Genomic DNA, 22,145 nt, shown 5'->3' with positions numbered 1-22,145 from the left:
CAATCTGCAATCCAGCCACGTTCAAGGTGTTGGTAATAACACATACTGCTTTCTGTACAGCTCGGGACCAAGTTACTTGACAGACTGTCTTATTATTTGCTTACCTACTTACTTTCTCACTTTTCCCCCTGACGGGACTCAAGGCATCTTACAACTAAAAACAAGAACTGCTAACAACATTTTAAAAATCAATCATTAAAATACAATTAAACATTGGCGGAATTAAAACTATAGACATATATAAAATCTGTTTTAAACATACCAGTAATTACAATAAAAACAGCAGAGCACCAGCTCTTCCATTAAAAGCAATCAATTCCCAAAAGTCTGTATAAAGTCTTCACCTGCCGGCAGAAAGACAGCAAAGAAGTAGCCAGTCTAACTTCTCTGGAGTGGGAGTTCCAAAGTCTGGGAGCAGCCACTGAGAAGGCTCTCTTCTGCCTTACATACCCAATAGGAAAATAATTGTGATCTGCGGAAGTTGTGAGGCATCTGATCATAGCCTGCATTTTTAATCAAGGCTTATATTTTGATCAGATTCCTGTATTCTAAAAATGACCTTAAAGAAATATATATTTGTAAATGTTTGTATCTCTCATGCCAGGCAGAAACCATACTCTGGCAGCTGTTTATCTTCTTGATCAAGGGCCCCCTGATTTATAGCAGTGTCTCAGGGTTGTAAAAGGAAATTAAAGCCTGGGAACAAAAGGTCACACTGACCATACAAATTATAGAATACAATCAAGGTTGCAAAAATAGTAATTAATTATGATGCCTCCCATTAAACTTGAGCCACATCTTCCTAAGGTTAAAAGGGCAAGAGCTAATACAAACAGCAGCTGGCCAAGGGAAGAGGTCTCTCTCTCTCTCTGAAACTGCTTTGAATCTTTAGAATTTAGCTTAGCTTTTACTAAGTTCCCTTTCTTCTAAAAAAACTATATATGTATGAAATATATTGGCTTAAATGTAATTATGCAAAGGATTTAGAAAGTAAGAAATTATAGAATCATAGAAGAAGTTGGAATAGACCATGAGGGCCATTGAGTCCGGACCCCTGCCAGACAGAGAGACGCCATCGGAGCACTCCTGATATATGGTTGTCAAGCCTCTGCTTAATGACCTCCAAAGATAAAATTAGCCACCATCTGTTTTGGAGTGAATAGGGCAATAGGGCAAAAGATGAAATGTTAGTTAAGGCGCCTAGTCTAGGGCAAAAGGTTATTTGGTAATTAAGGTGCCTTGTAGAGGTTAATGGCTATTTATTTGCCAATTATAAATAGAAGGAAATATAGCTCTTTGTCTCCCATAAAAGGTAATAGGAAATGGGTGTATCTTTTATGATTGGTTCTAGCAAACAGCCAATAGGAATTTTAACCAGGCTGATTGGACAGAGGCAGCCAAAGGAGGAGCAAGGGGGCTGAGCTGAGGGAATATAAGTGCTGGCCATAAGGGCAGGAAGGCAGGCCAGAGCTTGGTAACCATATACCACTGTGCCTCTCATTTATTTGTCTGACAAATAAATTATTATTTTAATTTCTCTATTGCTGCGTTGAATATTTCATTCCAGCTAAGCGTTAACCACAAGCAGGGTGCTACATTTTATGGTGCCGTGACTCGGATAAGTGGTCTGCTGGAACGCAGCCCCTTCGCCTTACTGGGCAGGGTACAAGAGGGAGGACCACTAACTGCTTACCCAGCGCGCACTGGAACATTTTTTCCAGGGGAACGCAGAAGTCTCGTCTGTCTGATACCCTGCTCACCGACGGCGACGGACCGGGGGGAACCAGAGAAATAAAGAGGGATCCGCTAAGGGTAAGTGCACAAAGGGGTTTTGGCCCTCCAATTAATTGGGAGGAAGAGAAGTCTTGATCAAACTTCTGCGTCTCAGTAAGGGGAAACTGAGTACGCTACATGGCTGGGTACATCAGATGGTGATCTGGTGTAGGGAAAAGGGAAAGGTTGGGAGGTAGAGTGTGGTGAAGTATCCAGCGCATTGTATGTGTGAGAAAGTACAACCTGAGTGTGGAGTGGGTAGTACTTCGGTTCCCAGTAAGGCGACTTCACTGGGCAAGGAACCCCACGAAGCGAGTGTGTAAGTGACTGAGTGGATACTTCACAGGGCCATACAATGGGAGTTGGAGGTTCAAAGGGGGAAAATACACCTCTTGAATGTATGTTAAATAATTTTAAGAAAGCCTTCTCAGGGGCATATGGAGTCAAAATGACGCCAGAGCGCTTGAGAACGTTATGTGAATTAGAGTGGCCGAAACAAAATGCTGAATGGCCATCTCAGGGAACCTTTGATATAAATTTAGTAAGCAAACTTTGGACTAACATCGCCAAAGAAACGGGAGGATGCCCAGAACAATTTTCATATATAGATTCTTGGCTGAGCACATTAAATAAAAATCCTCCATGGATAAGGGAATGCAAAGTCCAACGATGCAAATTATTGGCTGTAAAAGCCGAAGCTAGGAAAGGAATCTTGCCAAATAAACTCAAACCCATTTTTGAGGGACCAGAGGAAGAGGTGCTTCCACCTCCACCCTATGCTCCACATCGAAGGGAGCCTAATCCAAATACTCCACCAGTTGTAACCCCAAGGCAAGAAAGTGGAACGAATAATGGGGGTGGAGTCACAGAACTTGATTCCTTGATAGATTATGATAAATATCTTCAGGAGGCCTTGGAGTCCTATAATAAAGCCCAAGCAGAAGTGGTTATTCCACCTGTGAGTCCCAGTAGAACTCCATCTACAGTCTCCTTTAGTGGACCAACTAATTGCCCACCCCAAACCCCTGTACATCCAAATCCTAGAGAACTATTACAGAAGTTACAGGAAGACCTTGATCGGTCAGCAAGCAATACAGCAAGGCGTATAAAGCTGCTAAAAGAACGCCTTGGGACAGATACCATCCCCTATGATTTGAGGCCCCTAGAGCAAAGCGAAGAGAAAGGTCACGTAGTAGCCCCTCTTAGAAGAGTATTTGATGCACTTGAGGAGCCTGTGCTGGTTAACGGGCAACCCGGACCACGGCCACCTCGAACTTCGACCCTCCAGTACATTCCATTCACAACTACGGATCTGATGAATTGGAAAACACACACCCCATCTTTCGCAGAAAAACCTCAGGCTATGATGGACTTGGTGACTTCAATAGTAAATACTCATAGTCCTACTTGGACAGATTGCCGCCAACTCCTGAATACTCTGTTCACCACTGAGGAAAGAAGAGACATAATTGAAAAGGCACAGATATATTTGCGTGAGCAGGCTAGAGTGGGAAATATTTTTAATATTGACCGTCATCTCCAGGATAACTTTCCTTTGGAAGATCCTAATTGGGATCCAAACAATGCAATTCACCTGGCCAGGCTTACCACCTACCGCCAGACGCTTGTGCAAGGTATCCGCAGGGCATGCCAGAAGCCCACTAATATGTCTAAAGTCTCAGAAGTAGAACAGAAACCAAATGAGAGTCCGGGAGACTTTTTAGAGAGGCTGCAGGAAGCCTATCGTATATGGACTCCTTTTGACCCTGAAGCCCCTGAAAACAGCAGAATGATTACTGCTACATTTGTGGCCCAGTGTGCTTCTGATATTCGTAAGAAAATTCAGAAATCAGAAGGATGGGAAGGGATGCTGATGAGCCAAATCATGGCCATTGCACGTCGAGTTTATCGGAATAGGGATGAGGCTGAGAAACAAGAGAAGAAGAAGTGGCAGAAGGAAAAGATGGTGATGCTAGCCACAGCAGTGAAGCAAGACTACCGCCCTTTAAATGGAGGGAGAGGGCGGGGAAGGAATCCACCACTGGGAAGGAATCAATGTGCGAATTGCAAGAAGGAGGGTCATTGGAAGCGGGAGTGTCCTGAACCCCTGAGGTTGGAAGAAGTACGCCCAGGCCCAGGCCCAGGCTCCGGCCCAAGAAACCAGGGACGGGGACGGGGAATGATCCGAAATGGAAGATATCAGAGACCTGGACAAGGACAGAGTAGAGACAATTTCATTGGACTGGCAGAGGCGGGTTTTACCCAAGACTAGGAACGACCGGACTCCATAAAGTTAGGCTTCCAGGAGCCCACGGTCACGATTCAATTAGGGAGCCATTTAATAGACTTTATGATTGATACTGGGGCTGAATACTCAGTACTCCCAGAACTATTGCAGAAAAAGGCATCCAAAAGTGTAGTCATTAAAAGTGCCACTGGTCAGTCAGCTAAGAGGTCTTTCCTCCAACCTTTGGAATGCCAGATTGGGGGACATCGTTTAACCCATCAGTTTTTGTATATACCTGAGTGTCCAATACCTCTCTTAGGTAGAGATATGCTGTCCAAATTGCAGGCCCAAATCACCTTCACTCCTCAAGGTCCAGAAATGAAACTGCCATCAAAGGCAGCAGGAATAATTACCCTCTCAGTACCTAAGGAACAATCATGGCGCCTAATGTCAGCCCTGCAAGTCCAACCCACATTGGATACAGAATTAAACAAGCTCCTCCAAACCCTACAGGTGCCACCAGGAGTATGGGCCGAAAATAGCCCACCAGGAATGGCTAAGAATATAGCTCCAATTGTAGTAACCCTAAAACCTATGGCTACCCCTGTATCTGTAAAGCAATATCCTTTACCCCGGCGAGCAGCAGAGGGCATCCAGAAACATTTGGACCGCCTATTAAAATATGGTCTGCTTAAGCCCTGCCAATCAGAATGGAACACACCCCTTTTGCCTGTTCGGAAACCTGGGACAGATGAATACAGGCCAGTACAGGACTTGAGGCTCGTAAACCAGGCTATCGAGACCTTGCACCCAAATGTACCAAACCCATATACCCTGCTGAGTTTGATCCCACCAGAAGCAACATTTTTTACTGTATTGGACTTGAAAGATGCATTCTTCTGTTGCCGGCTGGCACCACAGAGCCAACCTATATTTGCCTTCCAGTGGGAAGACCCTTTGACAGGAACAAAAGGCCAGCTAACCTGGACAAGATTGCCCCAGGGATTCAAAAATTCCCCAACTTTATTTGGTACTGCCTTGGCGAAAGATTTAACAAGTTACCCCTCAATACCTGGAGAAAAGGTGGTTCTGCAATATGTAGATGACCTTATACTAGCGGCAAAGGATTTTGATACCTGTAAAGAAGGGACAGAGGAACTGCTCCACTTGCTCTGGGAAGCTGGCTACCGAGTTTCCCAGAAAAAGGCACAGTTATGTTTAGAAAAGGTCAAATATTTGGGCTTTGACATCTCACACCAACAACGAGCATTGAGACCAGAGAGGAAAGAAGCTATTTGCCTTATTAAGGAACCTACCACAAGGAAACAACTCAGAGGATTCCTGGGAACAGCAGGGTTTTGTAGACTATGGATACCTGATTTCAGCAGTCTGGCCAAGCCCTTACATGAAAGCACTCGAGGTGCAGAAAAGGACCCATTCGTATGGGGACCTGAGCAGCAACAAGCCTTTTTAGCTATCAAACAACGACTTATGGAGGCCCCAGCCCTTGGACTGCCTAATTCGGAAAAACCCTTTCAGCTGTATGTACATGAACAGAATGGGATTGCAGCGGCAGTCCTGACCCAGAGATTAGGAAGTTGGAACCGTCCAGTAGCTTATTTGTCAAAACAATTGGACTCAGTAGCAAAAGGATGGCCTCCATGCCTAAGGGCAGTAGCGGCCACTGCAAGCCTTGTCAAAGAAGCTGATAAATTTACCTTTGGCCAGACGATGTATGTGAATGTACCTCATGCTGTTCTGACACTTATGGAATATAAGGGTAGTTATTGGCTAACAAACCCAAGGATGGCTAGATACCAAGGCCTATTGTGTGAAAATCCCAGGATTCATCTACGAGTAGTGAATATGCTCAATCCAGCAACTTTGCTGCCCCTACCAGAGGTAGATGATGAAGAATCACATGATTGTCTCCAAATAATGGATGAAGTTTATTCCAGTAGACCCGATCTGAAAGATGAACCATTGAAAAATCCAGATGTTGTATATTATACTGATGGTAGCAGTTACCTGCATGAGGGTGCCAGACGAGCAGGATATGCTGTGGTCACCAATGAGGAAGTTGTGGAAGCTGAAGCTTTGCCTGCTGGCACCTCAGCACAAAAGGCTGAACTTATAGGTTTAACTAGAGCTCTGCAATTGGCAGCCGGATGTAAGGCAAACATCTATACTGATTCTAAATATGCCTTCTTAACCCTGCATGCACATGGAGCTCTATGGAAAGAAAGAGGTCTAATAGGAGCCCACGGGAAGGCCTTGAAATATGGACCTGAAGTAGAAATCCTGTTGGAAGCAGTATGGGCTCCAGAACAGATTGCTGTAATGCACTGCAAAGGTCATGGACGTGGAAGGGATCCAATAACCAGAGGAAATCATGCTGCTGACAAAGCAGCCCGAGAGGCAGCCCAAAAGCCTGTGGGAGGATTTATAGCAGCCCTCATACCAGAGGTAGTTCCAGAAGAAGTTAAACCTCACTATACCCCAGAAGAGAGGAAGTGGGCTGAACAGGAAGGGGCGATTGTGAAGGACGGTTGGATGATCCTGCCAGACAATAGGATTTATGTACCTCATCACCTAGCAGGTACAATTGTAAGAAATTATCATGAATCTACTCACCTTGGCGGTACTGCAACCAGAGAGAGTCTCAGTCGGAAGTTGTATATTATTAACCTATCACAATTAGCAACTTGCATTTCCCAGAAATGTGTTCTTTGTGCTAAAAACAATCCCAGGCAGGGACCGGTACAACCTCCTGGAATCCAACATGTGGGATACGTCCCCATGGAAAGCCTAATTGTGGACTTCACAGAGCTGGTCCCTTCTAAGGGATTCAAGTATCTCCTTGTGTTTGTAGATACTCTTACCGGATGGGTTGAAGCTTTTCCCACCAGAACTGAAAAGGCACGAGAGGTAACTAAGAGACTCCTCACTGAATTGATCCCAAGGTTTGGATTACCTAGATGCATTGGAAGTGATAATGGGCCAGCGTTCATTGATCAAGTAGTACAAGAAGTATGTCGAGTCCTACAAGTGAAGTGGAGACTGCATGCAGCATATAGGCCTCAGAGTTCAGGGAAAACTGAAAGAATGAATCGGACTCTGAAAACCCAATTGGCAAAATTAACCCAGGAAACAGGATTGGGATGGGTAGATGTGTTACCCATAACACTGTTTCGTGTTCGGTGCGCACCCACAAAAAGACTTAAGTTGTCACCTTTTGAGCTCCTGTATGGGAGGCCGCCCTCCTTTGTTCAGGATATTCCAGCTGACCTCAAACAAATAGGAGACTATGTGACACAGGGACAAGTGCAATCTCTCTCCCGTGTTTTTGTTTCTCTTAACAGGTGGGCCCTCGAGCGCACGCCGTGCAGCATTGCCGAGCCGATTCATCAGTTCCAGGCTGGCGATAGCGTATGGGTGAAAGAGTGGAAACGCGATCCACTTGCACCTAAGTGGCGTGGACCTTACACCATCTTGCTCTCTACTCCAACAGCGGTGAAGGTAGCTGAGGTGACCCCCTGGATTCATCACTCCCGTTTGAAGAAGTCCGAAGGCAGTTGGACGTGCAAAGGTGACCCCTCTAATCCTTTAAAACTGACTCTCTCCAAAAACCCCTGTATCTAGCCCTACGGGGAACGGGCTAGGTCACGGGCAACATTAGACGACCGGCCTGCTGCAGCCACAACCTGGAAGCTGGCTGACCTGCGCACGCCTGAAGCTTGAGGAGCGTCTGAACCAGCGATTGTAAACGGGAAGATTCTCTTATACAATTGATTGACTGCCCCCCCTGTGGAACAATTATCAGAGATATTACTCATTGGGGATCCTTGGGACATATGTTTTGGTCTTGGTGGTTCCCCATTTCTGTCACTGGGGGAATTATATTGGGACTAATATTTTTTTGTTATCACAATAAGGTAATCTTTTGTGGAAGGAATGCATATACTAGACATCAACATGATTTTATTATTAATCCTGATCCCTTGGGAAGGGGAAGGGTCCTTGAATTTGAGCAAATTTGCTAAATATGGATTCCGCCATGACCACAATATGTGGGTAGGCTTAGCTGAGATGGTAGCCAATGTTACAAATAGGACCAATTGCCTTGTTTGCTCTCTTGGGCCAGATGATTCAGAGGGAGGTATGCCCTTATTACCAATACCATTAAATGCCATTGGTATGGTAAGCGAAATGCCACACCAAACAGAAGTACAGAATTTCCCCGGATGGAACTCAACTAAACCAATACGAGTTATACCTGTACAAGGGGAATTCTGTGTACATAAATCATCAGAGGCAGCTGATTCTACCATGATAGGCTCTTCTCATTGCCACTATACTTGGGATTATATTAAGAATAGTCAAACCTGGGCAAACGGTACTACCTATCGAACTCGGAATACCTTGCCCTGTGCACCTCCTTTTATTCATGCATGGAAAATGGTGTGGAACATAACTATGACAGAAAAAGGCAATCTAACATACTGCACTGTGAGCTCTATGCCCCTTTTGATATTTCGCCTTATGCACTCCACGTACCAAAAACCTCAGACCCGATGGTTGTGGTGGATATGTGGAGAATGGGCATACAAGAAACTCCCTTCCAAATGGAGTGGGACTTGTTTCCTGGGATGGGTATTACCACCAATGTGGATTATGCCCACTAGTTCAGCCAAGCGTACACGAAGAAACGCTGATATTTCTCATATAGCAGGAGGAAGTACCCAAAGTTGGAGCGATACTGATGATTGGCCACCAGAGCGCATTATAGCCTATTATGAACCTGCCTCCTGGAATCCTGATGAGCTCATACAAGGGGCTCGAGATCCTATTTATAATCTAAACAGAATAATTCGATTGCAAGCAGTAGTGGAACTTGTAACCAATGCAACGGCCCAGAGTTTGAGACTTATTGCACAACAGTTGGATGAAAGTAGAGCCGCCATTTTGCAGCTGAAAATGGGAATGGATTATGTACTTGCCAGGCAGGGAGGCCTATGTGGAGTCTTGAACTTGACAGGGAATGCCTGTTGCTTTAACATTTCTGATAATGGTGAGGCAATCCGTGTGTTGGCCACAAAGATGGAGAATATAGCACATGTCCCAGTACAAACATGGGAAGGATGGGATATGGGATGGCTCACCAACTGGTTACCAAATGTCGCAGGACTCAAAGGGATACTATTGTCTTGCTTGTTTTTCTTGACGGTAGTAGTAATGGTTTTGTGTATGGTGCCATGTATCATTTCATGTTTTAGAAGTACAATTAGCAAGATGATTTCAAATGAAACTTTACCTCATATCATGGCCCTATACAGAGCTTTACCTCAGGAATATGATGAAGATCAAGCTATCAAGGACACTTGGGAAGGTCCTTGAGCTTGAAAGGGGGGAATGAGGCATCTGATCATAGCCTGCATTTTTAATCAAGGCTTATATTTTGATCAGATTCCTGTATTCTAAAAATGACCTTAAAGAAATATATATTTGTAAATGTTTGTATCTCTCATGCCAGGCAGAAACCATACTCTGGCAGCTGTTTATCTTCTTGATCAAGGGCCCCCTGATTTATAGCAGTGTCTCAGGGTTGTAAAAGGAAATTAAAGCCTGGGAACAAAAGGTCACACTGACCATACAAATTATAGAATACAATCAAGGTTGCAAAAATAGTAATTAATTATGATGCCTCCCATTAAACTTGAGCCACATCTTCCTAAGGTTAAAAGGGCAAGAGCTAATACAAACAGCAGCTGGCCAAGGGAAGAGGTCTCTCTCTCTCTCTGAAACTGCTTTGAATCTTTAGAATTTAGCTTAGCTTTTACTAAGTTCCCTTTCTTCTAAAAAAACTATATATGTATGAAATATATTGGCTTAAATGTAATTATGCAAAGGATTTAGAAAGTAAGAAATTATAGAATCATAGAAGAAGTTGGAATAGACCATGAGGGCCATTGAGTCCGGACCCCTGCCAGACAGAGAGACGCCATCGGAGCACTCCTGATATATGGTTGTCAAGCCTCTGCTTAATGACCTCCAAAGATAAAATTAGCCACCATCTGTTTTGGAGTGAATAGGGCAATAGGGCAAAAGATGAAATGTTAGTTAAGGCGCCTAGTCTAGGGCAAAAGGTTATTTGGTAATTAAGGTGCCTTGTAGAGGTTAATGGCTATTTATTTGCCAATTATAAATAGAAGGAAATATAGCTCTTTGTCTCCCATAAAAGGTAATAGGAAATGGGTGTATCTTTTATGATTGGTTCTAGCAAACAGCCAATAGGAATTTTAACCAGGCTGATTGGACAGAGGCAGCCAAAGGAGGAGCAAGGGGGCTGAGCTGAGGGAATATAAGTGCTGGCCATAAGGGCAGGAAGGCAGGCCAGAGCTTGGTAACCATATACCACTGTGCCTCTCATTTATTTGTCTGACAAATAAATTATTATTTTAATTTCTCTATTGCTGCGTTGAATATTTCATTCCAGCTAAGCGTTAACCACAAGCAGGGTGCTACAGTTGTTCTCCTGCAAGCTCCAAAGATATCAGAAGCCTATTCTACAGTAACTCAGCAGTGCTTTCAGTGTGACGGCCTCCGTTCTGTGGGAAAACATTCCTGTCCAGAGGGGACAGGCCCCAACTATCCACACATTCTGGAAGCAAGTGGAAACATTTTTTGTTCTGATGGGCTTTTCCAGCTATATGAATGGGCCTCTGCCATGGGTGTCTATTTCGTATTGTCTTGTTTTTGAATATATCATTTTGGTTTTTCAAACAGTTTTCTGCTTTTTTATTGCGCATCACTTTGAGATACTTCACAGAATCATAGAGTTGGAAGGGATCACGAGAGTCATCTAGTCCACTGTTTCCCAACCTTTTTCCGACCGTGGCCGCCTTCCAACCTTGTTTCCTTCCTGTGCCCCCCATGGGAGCAGCTGCCCCCCCCCGTAAGTAAAAAGCAATACAAATCTGAGGTTCTGGTGCAAAAAGATTTCCCCCCACCCACCCAAATCCTGGCTACACCCATGGCTAGGTGCTGGGGTGGATTTCACTCTGCACCTTGCAAAGCTGGGCCAATACTGCCTACTGGCCGTGCACCCCTCAGCAACATCTGAAGGCCCAGACCTTGCAGAGTCAGGCGCAGGCTGCCACCGAGCCCAGGACTGGCGGCAGCCACATGCAGCTCCAGCTCACCCAGCCCTACCCATTGCCACCACTCCCCCTGACCTGGGAGTTCTGGATTGTGGGCTCTTTTGATCAAAACAGGATCTCCCTCTTCTGCCAGAAACAAACCAGGACTGCTCCAAGAAAACACATGTAGCAGAAAGGAGCACTAGGCCCTGGTGGGGAGCGCTTGTGATTGGCCAGCCAATCAGGATTTTTTTTAAAAAAAGAATGTTTTCCTTCACTTCTCACTTCCCTTTGTTGCCCTCTAGGCTTGTGCTGCAGCCCCCCATTTATGTGATGTTCACCAATATCTCATTTGGAATATCCGGGGGGGGGCGGTTAGGAAACACTGACCTAGTCCAACCCCCTACAATGCAGGAATATTTTGCACAATATGGGGCTTGAACCCACATCCCAGAGATTCTCTACCAATCTGAGTTCTTGTATAGAATTGGTAAATTAATAAGAAGAATGATGATGGTGTTTGTGGAAATAAAGACATATTAAGATTGTCTCCTCTTGCCTGATACTTTACAAGGTATTTTTTCCCTTCCAGAATGGAAATTAAACCATTTGATTACAACACTCATTTCTGAAATAAATCCATGCACATAAGCCAAAAGATAGAGCCAGACAACAGTAATTAAGCACTTGGCAGCAAGTGCAGAAATTGGCCAAATTCATTACTGTAGTGCTCTTTTCATAGGGTTGCCTTTGACAACAGTCCAGAAACTTGGACTGGTGCAAACTAAAATACTAAAATTCATGTGAAAGGCAGGGCTTTAGGCAATTTTCAGTTGTGTTATCCGTCTTATGTCTGGAAGTGCTGACACTAACCTTTAAAACATTGACTGGTTTGTAATCAGATGATCTGAAGAACCCCTTCTATCTGTATGGATTTTTCTTTGCAACCCTATTCACACTCACCACTAAGGTCAGTCTAGCAGACAGGTACCCGAGATAGGGCATTTGCTTGGTGGTACAAACCTCTGGAATTTAATTTCCCAATAACTCTGCTTGGCCTTTCTTGTGTCATTGACGACCCTAAAGACTTATTCACATCATCAACATTTGCATTTATTTTTAATTGACCTGTATATGATTTTGTATATAGCTATTTTTATCATATCAATTGTTTCAAGCTTAATTGCAAGCTAACTAGTGCAAGCTTTCCCTAAAAGTCAGAACCAGAATGTATGAAATAAGAAACCGTGGCTTATTGTACATACTGAAACCAGCAGTCACTACAATCCCAGGTTCTGTTCATAGAAACAGCTACCACATTACTGCATTGGGTGAAGCTCATATGAATATACCACTTCTGTACATCATAATTACTCTGGTTCCCATGATGGCTGTAGCATTTTTTCCAGTTATTGATATGACTGGACAACTAAGACAGGCGCCTACAGAGAATTTACACAGAACTTCTGTTTTACAGAAATGGTGAGCCCAAACCAAGCATCAGGGCTATGATCTTCTGTGGATTGAGCAAATAAAAATGGTACGTAAACACACCATTAAATTTATTTGATAAATGCATGGTATTAATTATTAAGAGTGAATCTAATAGTGCCTTCTTGAGAAAGTCATGCCACCTTTGGCCAAAGTATCAGCTGATTTCCAGATGTAGAGAACAGTCCACTAAACTAAGGCAGAAGAGTTTTTAAAATAATAAAATAAAATGATATATTGTATTAAATGATTGAAAAATTTAATGTGTGTAAAGGCAACTCTTCATAAAAAAAAAAGTATTAATGGATGTAGTACATATAAAGTAATATCTGACCACAGCAGCTTGAATCTGCTAAAAACATACTATTTATGCCAGAAAGGGCTTTACATTTACGCACTGAAGGTTTTTTTGATGTTTTTAAAAAAACTTTTATAGCTCCTCATTCAACATTCAGCAAGAAAGGCAATAGAAATCAGTTACCTATAGTAAACTATGATTTTACTGCAATGTTGTTGTTATGCTATTTTATTGCTGTAAACCACTTGGGAGATTTTTTTGTCTTGAAATGAAATGTATTGCATACCATTTCATAATTACATCAAGGAAAGCATGCCAGTAAGTTCACTATAACTTGCTAACATAGGTTTTCCCCTTGTGTGCAGTAAGTTGGTCACTCTTACTAAAAACTTTTTAAACAGTTGTTACAAAGCTTGCAATCCTAGCCCCATTTACCTGGAAGAAAGTCCCACTGAATTCAATAGGGCTTACAACAGAGTATACATAGTTAGGATTGTGCTGTTACTGGAAGATGTGAGCGCTATTACTGTAGAAACATTAAAAGTCATTTTATTTTCATAATAACAGGCAAATTTGTTAGACCCATTCTCATTTAACTTTGCTGAATTAAATGCTTAGAAAATAGTGTTAGGTACACAAACTACTGAATGTAATGGGATTTTTAAAAACTACAGATGTCTATGCATGAAAACATGTAGGAAAAAAGAATGAAACATTCAACAGTAACTTCACAAATTCAACATTATGCCTTTAGCCCCTCATAGAAGTTACTGTTATCTCAAAATGAAATGAAAAATAAAAATCCATTTTATTGTTTACCCAGATACAAAAATACAGTACAATATGATGAAGCAAGGCATCCACCGAGAACATTCAGCAAGTTAAGAGATTTTCACACTAAATACTTCATTACATTTTCTCTTCTATTCACAAAAGAATTAAAAGACAAATGCACAAATGGGAAAGCTATGTTTCTGTCTAAATGTAACCAAAGGAGCAGCAGGCAATTCTGTAAGGAAAAGAAAAACAATTTTGTACTTCCAATGTTCTTCATGCTGCTCCTTGGGCGGGTGGGAAAATAACTCTACTTGGTGTAGCATTCATGACAGAATTATTAGTTTAGTATAGTGGGTTTGGTAAAAGTTCATACTGAACAATAAAAGCAAGATTGTTGTAATCCTAAACATTAATATCTAGAAGTTCCTACTGAAATAAGCAAGACTAAGCCTGTTTATGATAAAAGGAATAGATGATTCTATTAAGACCAATGTCCTCATCACAAACCAGATACCAGCCTTTACCTCATAGAGAATAAGCAATTTTAAAAGAGTTAGGCCTTAAATTCCACTGAAACTGTGGTTTATAATATGCTCAAGGTTGAAACATTCATTCATCAGTAAGTATTTTAGCTTTATTTATCCTATAAACAGGCATTTCAATGTAAACAAGAGAGGACAGAGTTATTTATTTTGATTTCACTGTCTGAAAAATTAGATAGTATTTGATCAAACAAGTTATCAGTAGGAAAAAGCTCGTATCAGTGCATCTACAATTCCTCATTGGGGAAAAAGGAGGGGGGAAAGAGTCATATATCATTTTAGATTCTGAATTTATATAAAACAGATCCCCAGTGTATTATAATTCATCTCCAAGATGTTTCTTCCTGAAAGCATCGCCTGTCAGCTTCTCTTGGGCTTCCTTCATGCCTTGGATGACTGTAATATTAAACATAAAAGATGCTTAGTACTTGGTTCAGTTCAATTGACATGAATAGGAGAGAAATTCATCCAGTTTTCATTTAAAACTTGCCTAATTCACATTTTCTGAGACAATATCAAAACACAGCCAACCTTCAAAATTTTTACTTCTCTGAATTTTGCAGTCCAGTTCTCTAGCGAAGTAAAACGTATAAAAATGTATATACTAGTGTAAAGTGTGCATAAAAATGCATATATTGGTGAAAACAGCCTATAAAATGCATTATATTTTTTGCTGTGCAAAAAGGTGTATATCATTTATGCCAATGAATCTTCATGAGTATTTAAAAAAAAATAATAATCACAAATTGCTGTGGAAATTTGGAGAACAGGAGAGATGAAAACATAAGAAACTGAGGGTGGAATTCAACATTGCACTATGATGAACATCCCATCTGTCTAAGCATTGCTCTCTCCTCCCACAGTCTGCTGCTCTGAGGGCTCTCCTCACTGCATCCCAGCCAATTGTGGGGGGCACAGGGGAAGGAGGGAGGAAAGCCTTGTGCAAGCAGAATAACAGGGCTTGTCAGATGAACCCTGACCTATGAGAAGGCAAAACAGACACATTCCCCCCATTTCTAGAAATGCCTCCCATTTCTTAAGCTCAATTATTCCATTATCCCCCTAATAGAAGATGTGAAAAAGAACAAGTCTGTCAAATCTCCTCTATTTCGCCAATATTCTGATGTAACTTAGGAGCCTGACAGAATCCTAAACGTGTATGCTTAAACTTACACCATTTACACGCAATGGTAATCAGGTATAATTCAATATAGTTCTGAACTGTAAATTAATCAGGACACCTGGGCTACTATAGCCATCTGATATAAAGTCCAATTTGAACTTAATTCACATGTACCTTGTTCTGCATTGGTATAAAAGTACTTGTAGCTGGGGTTTCCTTTCTCATTTATGATCTCTGGATGGATGTTTCCGCTGGGATCTACAAAAAACAGAGAGAACAAATGAAAACATCCATGCGATGACAACAGCAATGCAGTCCTCCAAGAGGGATAAGAAGCTGCCTCATGCCTCACCCATGAAAATGATTCTGGGAATGTAACCACCATCAGGACTAAAAGCTTCATCTTTGGGTTCCTCTTCATCCTGAAAGTTAAAAAGATAAAGTAAAGGAACATTAGGACTATTTCCACGGAAATCTATCTTTATTGTTTCTATACGTATAACCAAAGGGAAGATCCACAGCTCTGTGGAAGTGCAATTGCCTTGGATGCAAAGTTTCTCAAGCGCAACCTTTGGCATTTCAAGGTACGGAGATCCATTCTGCAAGATGGATGCCACAGTTGGATATCACCCCTCGAAAGAAGGGCAAGTCCCTGCAATTGTTCATCAGTAATATTTCTTTGTGAAAACAGCAGACTATTACTTTGACAATAATAGTTTGTTCATTCATTCAACAACACAGTGGTACCTTGGTTTTAGAACAGCTTAGTTTATGAACAACTTGGAAATAGAACACTGCAAACCTGGAAGTAGGTGTTCTGGTTTGTGAACTTTGCCTTGGAAGCTGAACATGTTCCACTTCCTGTTGAGTGTGTTCTGTTTGTAAATTGAGTCCCCCACTGCTAATCAGAGGCTTCCTGTTGAGTGTGTTGGCTGTTGAGTCCCGAGCACCCACACAAAACAGAAGTGATATTTGGAGCTTTTGTTTTTGCTATTTTTTGCGTTTTTGTTTGTATGGCTTTTTTGTTGTTTTGACTGTGACTTGTTCTTCATTTTACGGCACTGACTTGTGACTGTGTGGAACCCAGTTCAGCTACTGATTGATTGTGTGACTGCAGAAATGGATAAAAGCCACCCCCATCCAAACAATGACTATCATCAGTGCACATAAGAATAAAAATTAATTTTAATTTTTATCTACAATTTAATTTTAATTTTGTCTCATTTATTTTATAGTACAGTACACTGATTATTGCTTTCATTTTATGGATCAATGGTCTCGTTAGATAGTAAAATTCATGTTAAATTGCTGTTTTAGGGGTTGTTTCTGCAATGGATTAATCCATTTTGCATTACTTTCTATGGGAAAGCACGCCTTGGTTTTGGAACGCTTTGGTTTAGGAACAGACTTCCAGGACGGATTAAGTTTGGAAACCAAGGTACCACTGTACTAAGGATGTGCAATGTAAAATAATGGATAAATCAATGGAGGTGTCGTCATCCCCCCCCCCCCGAAATACAGAGAATGTTTTATGTTTGCTTTCTGTATCTTAAATTGTCTCAGAAAGTTCCAAGGAAGAATATGGGGAAATGCTTCGTTTCAGTATCTTAGCAACTATCCAACTGAAACTTACTTCAAGGTTGACCATCACGAAATTATGGGCAAGCTCTGAGATTTCCTTAGATTCCGAAAACTTTGGTTTTAAAGCTAAGAAAAGCATAGAAAGGAAAAATTAATCAGGAAAGAGAACAAGTGTCATAATTCTTACACACGTGCCTCTAATCACAAGGGGCCCTAACCCAGCTAAATCAGTCTCATGGGAACAATTGTCTCATACCTAAATTGCACTCTAGATTTCAGCAGGACTTAAGCATGACTAACTTTAGTTAGATCACAACCAGAATCAGTCATCAAAATCTTCGCATTTAAATAAAAAGAAACAGCCCTTGTTACTTTTGTTAATATACCTAATACAAAGAAAAAGTGATACAAAACAGTTGTATACAAGTATAAAAAGCCGAAGAAACATAAGCAATGCTCTCTTGTTTTTTTCAATAAAAAACACAAAATAAATGGTCACTCTTAAACTAGAAGTATTTTTACATTTTCATTGGTGTTTGAAGTAAGTTTGTTCATCAGTGTAGTACACGTCTAATCTTTACTCTCTGAACTTTGGCTCACAGAATCCAAATAGTAAAAGCTTAGGCAGCTTTTCAGCTAGCATTTAGCCGCAGCTATATCTAGAAAAAAACCCTACCTTACAAGTATAGTTTTATTTATGAAGACAATACATACATGCTATACTCTGTAAAATTACACTTTCTCCTACAAATGTTATGTATCTATCCAATTAGAAGATTCTGAAGTGCTCTCAGGGAATGTTAATTTATCTTACCTTTGCAAGCACCACACCAGGATTTGTGAATGATTATCATGAGAGGCAACCCACTAAAAAAAAAAGACATTGAAATGCTCCATTAATGTACTCCAATACTCTTAAGACTTACTTCTGAGTAAACATGCACAATATTGTTCTATACGGTGCAACTGCAGAATGAAATTTATATAAGGAAGGGAGTTCCATTGTAGCTTCATTAAGATTAAAGATTTATTAAGAACAAGGTTAATATGTCCTACTCTTTTATACTTAATAAAAGATTAGTCAATTGTCCACCTTACAGGAAAAGGAGGTCTAGTTTACTCAAGTGATTTCACGTTTAGATATGCAAGTGATTTATAGGATTAAACCTGGAATTCACAATGTGAAAAGCTTTCTTAGGCACTACTATGTTTGTCAGAGGTGCGGTAAAAAAAATAAATCCAAGCGAACCTAAAAGGGAGATCACGAGCAATATTTGTAGGTCTAAGAGCTGCACACTAAACTCTATGGACAATGAACAAGAAGTGCAAGTCTTTCATGTGTTGCCTTAATTGCCCAGCCATCTTCTATCCAGCCCTCACTCATAATTGCCCATTTATCTAATGTTACATTTTTGCACATCACTTGCTTTGCCCACAGCCCACATATACTTGCTATTATTATTTTGTTATTCCTTTTGGGAGGAATGGGGAACCTGTGGTCCTCAATACATTGTTGGACTCCAACTCCCATCATCCCTGATTATTAGCCATGGTGGCCGGGGCTGATGGGAGTTGGGGTTCACCAACATCTGCCTTATGAAGATGACTGTACTCAGCTGGGAAAGAATCCCTTTTTATATATTACCTTATTAAAACACTAGAAGAAAACATTTATGTCTTACTCCCAAGTAAGTGTGCAGAGGATTATAGCTCTAGTGTAGGGGTGGCCAACCTCTGGCTTGTGGGCCAAATTTGCCCCACCATTCCTCCCCATTTGACCCATGAGACTGCTTCCCCCCAAACCATGTCCAGCTGCCCCACACTTGACATCCCATGTCCTGGATGGATCCTGCATCAACTGCTTACACAGCTGAACCCTGCAGAAAGCAAGACTGAGCATCAGCTGATGTGCAAGGAGTTCAGTGTTGTAATAAAGAAGCCAATTTTCTAAAGGTCTCTACATTTGTGAGCTAGTTGGGTTTTTCATTATCCAAAGTTCTTGTCCACAGAACAACTGTAACAGAAGAATGTCAGCTCCTGTCAATGGAGCAATAAGATAGGTCATAGCTGAATCCTTCACCAAAGCATGCCAGATCTCTGGCAGAGGTCACCTTTACAGTTGGGCCAAGGAAAGTGTCATTAGTCCCAGAACCTTTGAAGTTGAAGGCTTAACTCCTCACTGGAAGATGCACGTCAGGTATAGTAGCTGCCCACAGTAGCAGCCTGTATGCAGTGGTGGAGCCATCATCCCAACATTAGTGCTACTGAAGCTGGGGCCTGTACAGATGCGCTGGCAGGAGGACAAGATTGACTCCACTGGTGCATCCACCCTGATCTTGCTACCACCTCACCCCAGCCCTGTCCAGGTAAGCTGCAGTGAAACCATTGTAAGGAGGGCGGCTCCACACAACCACACAGGTCGCAACTGGCTACCCAACTGGGGCAGTTTCTTTTCTTCTTTTCCCAAATGCACCATGGCATAGCTGAGAAACCGCTGTGGAAGCTGCTACTAGTTCCAAACACAAAATAAGCATACTCTTCCCCAAATCTCAAACTCCTGACATTCACCTGTGAAAATCTATCCTCAAAATATGTCACACTAAAAGCTGGAAACAACAGAAGTTGAAAGGCACCATGTAGCGCTCACAACATGCCACCCAAGTGTTGTAAATATGACTACAGCCCTAAACTCTATTTCATTTCAAGCAAAACTGTACTCAGGTATACCAGTGATCATCACTAAAACATTTTCATATCAAAGCACAGATTGTCCCTTTAAAAGCATGTTATTTCCATGTGCTAACTTAAAAAGCAATTAAAGAAGAGTATCAATTAATTGCAGCAGCAGCATGAAATCCCAGCTGTATGGTTGAACTCAAGGTGATCAGTTTGTCAGTTTCTGAATAATTTCACATCTTCTTGTGTAAGGCTGGAGATCAAGTTCTTACAAAAGGCTATTACCGGTACTAATCTGCACCTTCAGGTTTTTAGGTTGTGACTGCAATTCTTTTGCTTAAGTAATCCAGTTCCAAACACGTTTAGACAGGCTTAATTCTGCATGGGAGTCAACTGAGAGTTTTCCAGAATATTTTTTCCCTGTTGGTTTAAATTTTATTAGAATTTTTTGAACAATACTAACAGAGAGGGGAAATTTCAATTGAATTTCCTAGGACTTACTACAAAACAAACTTGGTTTAGGTTTGGACTATCTCTCTCATCAGAAGGGGAAAAGCAGCATATACAGCTCACAACCTAAAGCAAATTCACTTTGGTATGGCAGAGGTTGTTTTTATGTATAAACTTTGCATCTTTGAGTGTAGCGATAAGCCAGGACGTTGTTTAATAGTAAGGCTAACCTTATGAAATTTACACCTCAGTTCACTTATTTGGAAGCAATTATGGATAACAGGAAAATTAACTTCCAAATAAGCCAATTTTAAGGTTTTAGATCCGTTTGCACAAGATACCTGGCTGCTGCTTCCTTTTTCCCATCTTCCAGTGTCCTCCAGTGAATATGATCTCCAAAACCTTGAAAGAAAAGGGAGAATATATGTTGCATAATTTAAAGCATCAGTTACAGAAGATAAAAATAATTTTCTATACAGTGGTACCTCGGGTTAAGTACTTAATTCGTTCCGGAGGTCCGTTCTTAACCTGAAACTGTTCTTAACCTAAAGCACCACTTTAGCTAATGGGGCCTCCTGCTGCCGCTGCGCCATTGCTGCACGATTTCTGTTCTCATCCTGAAGCAAAGTTCTTAACCTGAGGTACTATTTCTGGGTTAGCGGAGTCTGTAACCTGAAGCGTATGTAACCTGAAGCATATGTAACCCGAGGTACCACTGTATATCACCACATACGAAGAAATAAATGCTTTTAGAATGGCAATCTAAGATACCATTCCTAGGAACATCAATGAAGTTTGAAGTTATTCCAAAGCAAGCAATTCTCTTTCCTAAAGGATTTATACATATCTTATTTGAACTGAATTCTGAAAACAAAAAGGGCCCTGGAAACTGCCACACTGAGCAACTCATGGCCTAGACTAGAGAAACTACAGTACTCTCTTGAAATCAACTATTTTCCCAATAGTAGATGCAAACTATAAGAATCGTATTTGTTATCACAGATAGCTTAGGGATGATCACACCCTAAACCTTTCTGCTTATTTTTTGCAAAGCACAGGCATTTGAAATCATCAGTAAAAACAAAAGAGGAAATGAGAATTGGTATCTAACCTTTTCCTAATGCTTCCCCAGCAGAAACTGCGACAAGCAATTGGCAAAGCAGGAAAGTCGACAGCGCTGCTAACTGAACCTTCATGCTGTATGCCAAAATCTTCACCAGGACAATTACTCCAGCTCTGCCCAGCGATCCTCTTAAGCAATAGTATCTGATTAACCCAAGTCAGCTTCTTTGTTTAAGAGGAAGTGATGTTATCGGAAGGATATAGGAGGCGCTTCAGAGATTTGGGTCCGGGGTATTATTATATACGCACATGTATAGTTCTCATGCTGTGCAGCAGAGTGTCTTCCTTTCTCCGCTCGGAATCTACGTAGGAATTTCTAAGTGTCTACGGAGTTGTTCGTTTCTCGTGCATTTCTAAAAGGCGAACTGTCCTAACTCTGGTCCGACGGCTCATGAAAGGCAACTGTAACATCAGCTCCCCAGTTCGAAGCACAGTCCTGCAGCAGGCTTGCTCTGATGCAAGTCCCTCTGCATTCAGCGAAGCCTGTTCCGCAGGAAGAGCCCACGTAGGATTGGGGCCGTAGGCAAACTCAGTGGCACTTTGAAGGGGAAAGTCAGAATCGGGGGGGGGGGGACGGACTGATTCTTGAAAGTCAGTTAAGTCAATTTTCGGCTTCATTCTGATCAACGAAAGGAGGAGGTTGCCCGGGGCGGGGGGGTAGTAATCCCAAAACGCAAACAAGCTCTTTCCTATCATGCGCTACAAAAACATTAATATTGTTCCACCCCAAGCTAAAGAACAGCTTGTGCGCATTGCAAAAAAAGCATCACTCCATTCCTGCTGGCTGCTCCTAATGATGACTACAACTCCCAGCATACATTGCTTCAGAGGCTTTTTTCTCTATGTCCCTCTTCCCCACCCCCGGGCACGTCTATCCTGCTGCGCTCACTGCATTGCATTGAGGGCTGCCGTTTTATTGTCTAGGTAGGGAAAACCAGAAAGGAAG

General features: G+C 41.7%; 2 protein-coding genes across 2 annotated transcripts in view; both read right to left on the bottom strand.

Moving 5' to 3' along the window:
• RAB3B (RAB3B, member RAS oncogene family) overlaps positions 1–11,345 on the bottom strand; it is a 72,807-nt gene extending 61,462 nt beyond the window's left edge. Inside the window, exon 1 of the mRNA XM_053392456.1 lies at positions 11,236–11,345. The gene's annotated coding sequence lies outside the window, so the exon portion shown is untranslated. The remainder of the gene's footprint in view (positions 1–11,235) is intronic.
• A 2,367-nt stretch (positions 11,346–13,712) lies between these two features.
• Positions 13,713–21,750, bottom strand: TXNDC12 (thioredoxin domain containing 12). The gene is made up of 7 exons (XM_053392453.1): positions 21,189–21,750; positions 20,419–20,479; positions 17,766–17,818; positions 17,004–17,077; positions 15,723–15,792; positions 15,545–15,628; positions 13,713–14,643 (listed from the first exon to the last, which is right to left on the bottom strand). Exons 1-7 carry the CDS (start codon positions 21,271–21,273, stop codon positions 14,564–14,566), a joined length of 507 nt encoding a protein of 168 aa, XP_053248428.1. The 5' UTR covers positions 21,274–21,750; the 3' UTR covers positions 13,713–14,563.
• Between the last annotated feature and the right edge of the window lie 395 nt (positions 21,751–22,145).

Source organism: Podarcis raffonei, chromosome 6, assembly GCF_027172205.1.
Source record: "Podarcis raffonei isolate rPodRaf1 chromosome 6, rPodRaf1.pri, whole genome shotgun sequence".
Lineage (NCBI taxonomy): Eukaryota > Metazoa > Chordata > Lepidosauria > Squamata > Lacertidae > Podarcis > Podarcis raffonei.
Note: the sequence above shows the minus strand (reverse complement) of the source record. Positions and strands in the feature narration are given on the sequence as shown.

Coding starts and splice junctions, on each gene's coding strand:
- TXNDC12 (XM_053392453.1), bottom strand. CDS start 21,273: ATGAAGGTTCAGTTAGCAGCGCTGTCGACTTTCCTGCTTTGCCAATTG. Junction 20,480..21,188: donor TGGGGAAGCATTAGGAAAAG/GTTAGATACCAA, acceptor TTTTCTTTCAAG/GTTTTGGAGATCATATTCAC. Junction 17,078..17,765: donor CTGGTGTGGTGCTTGCAAAG/GTAAGATAAATT, acceptor TGCTTTTCTTAG/CTTTAAAACCAAAGTTTTCG.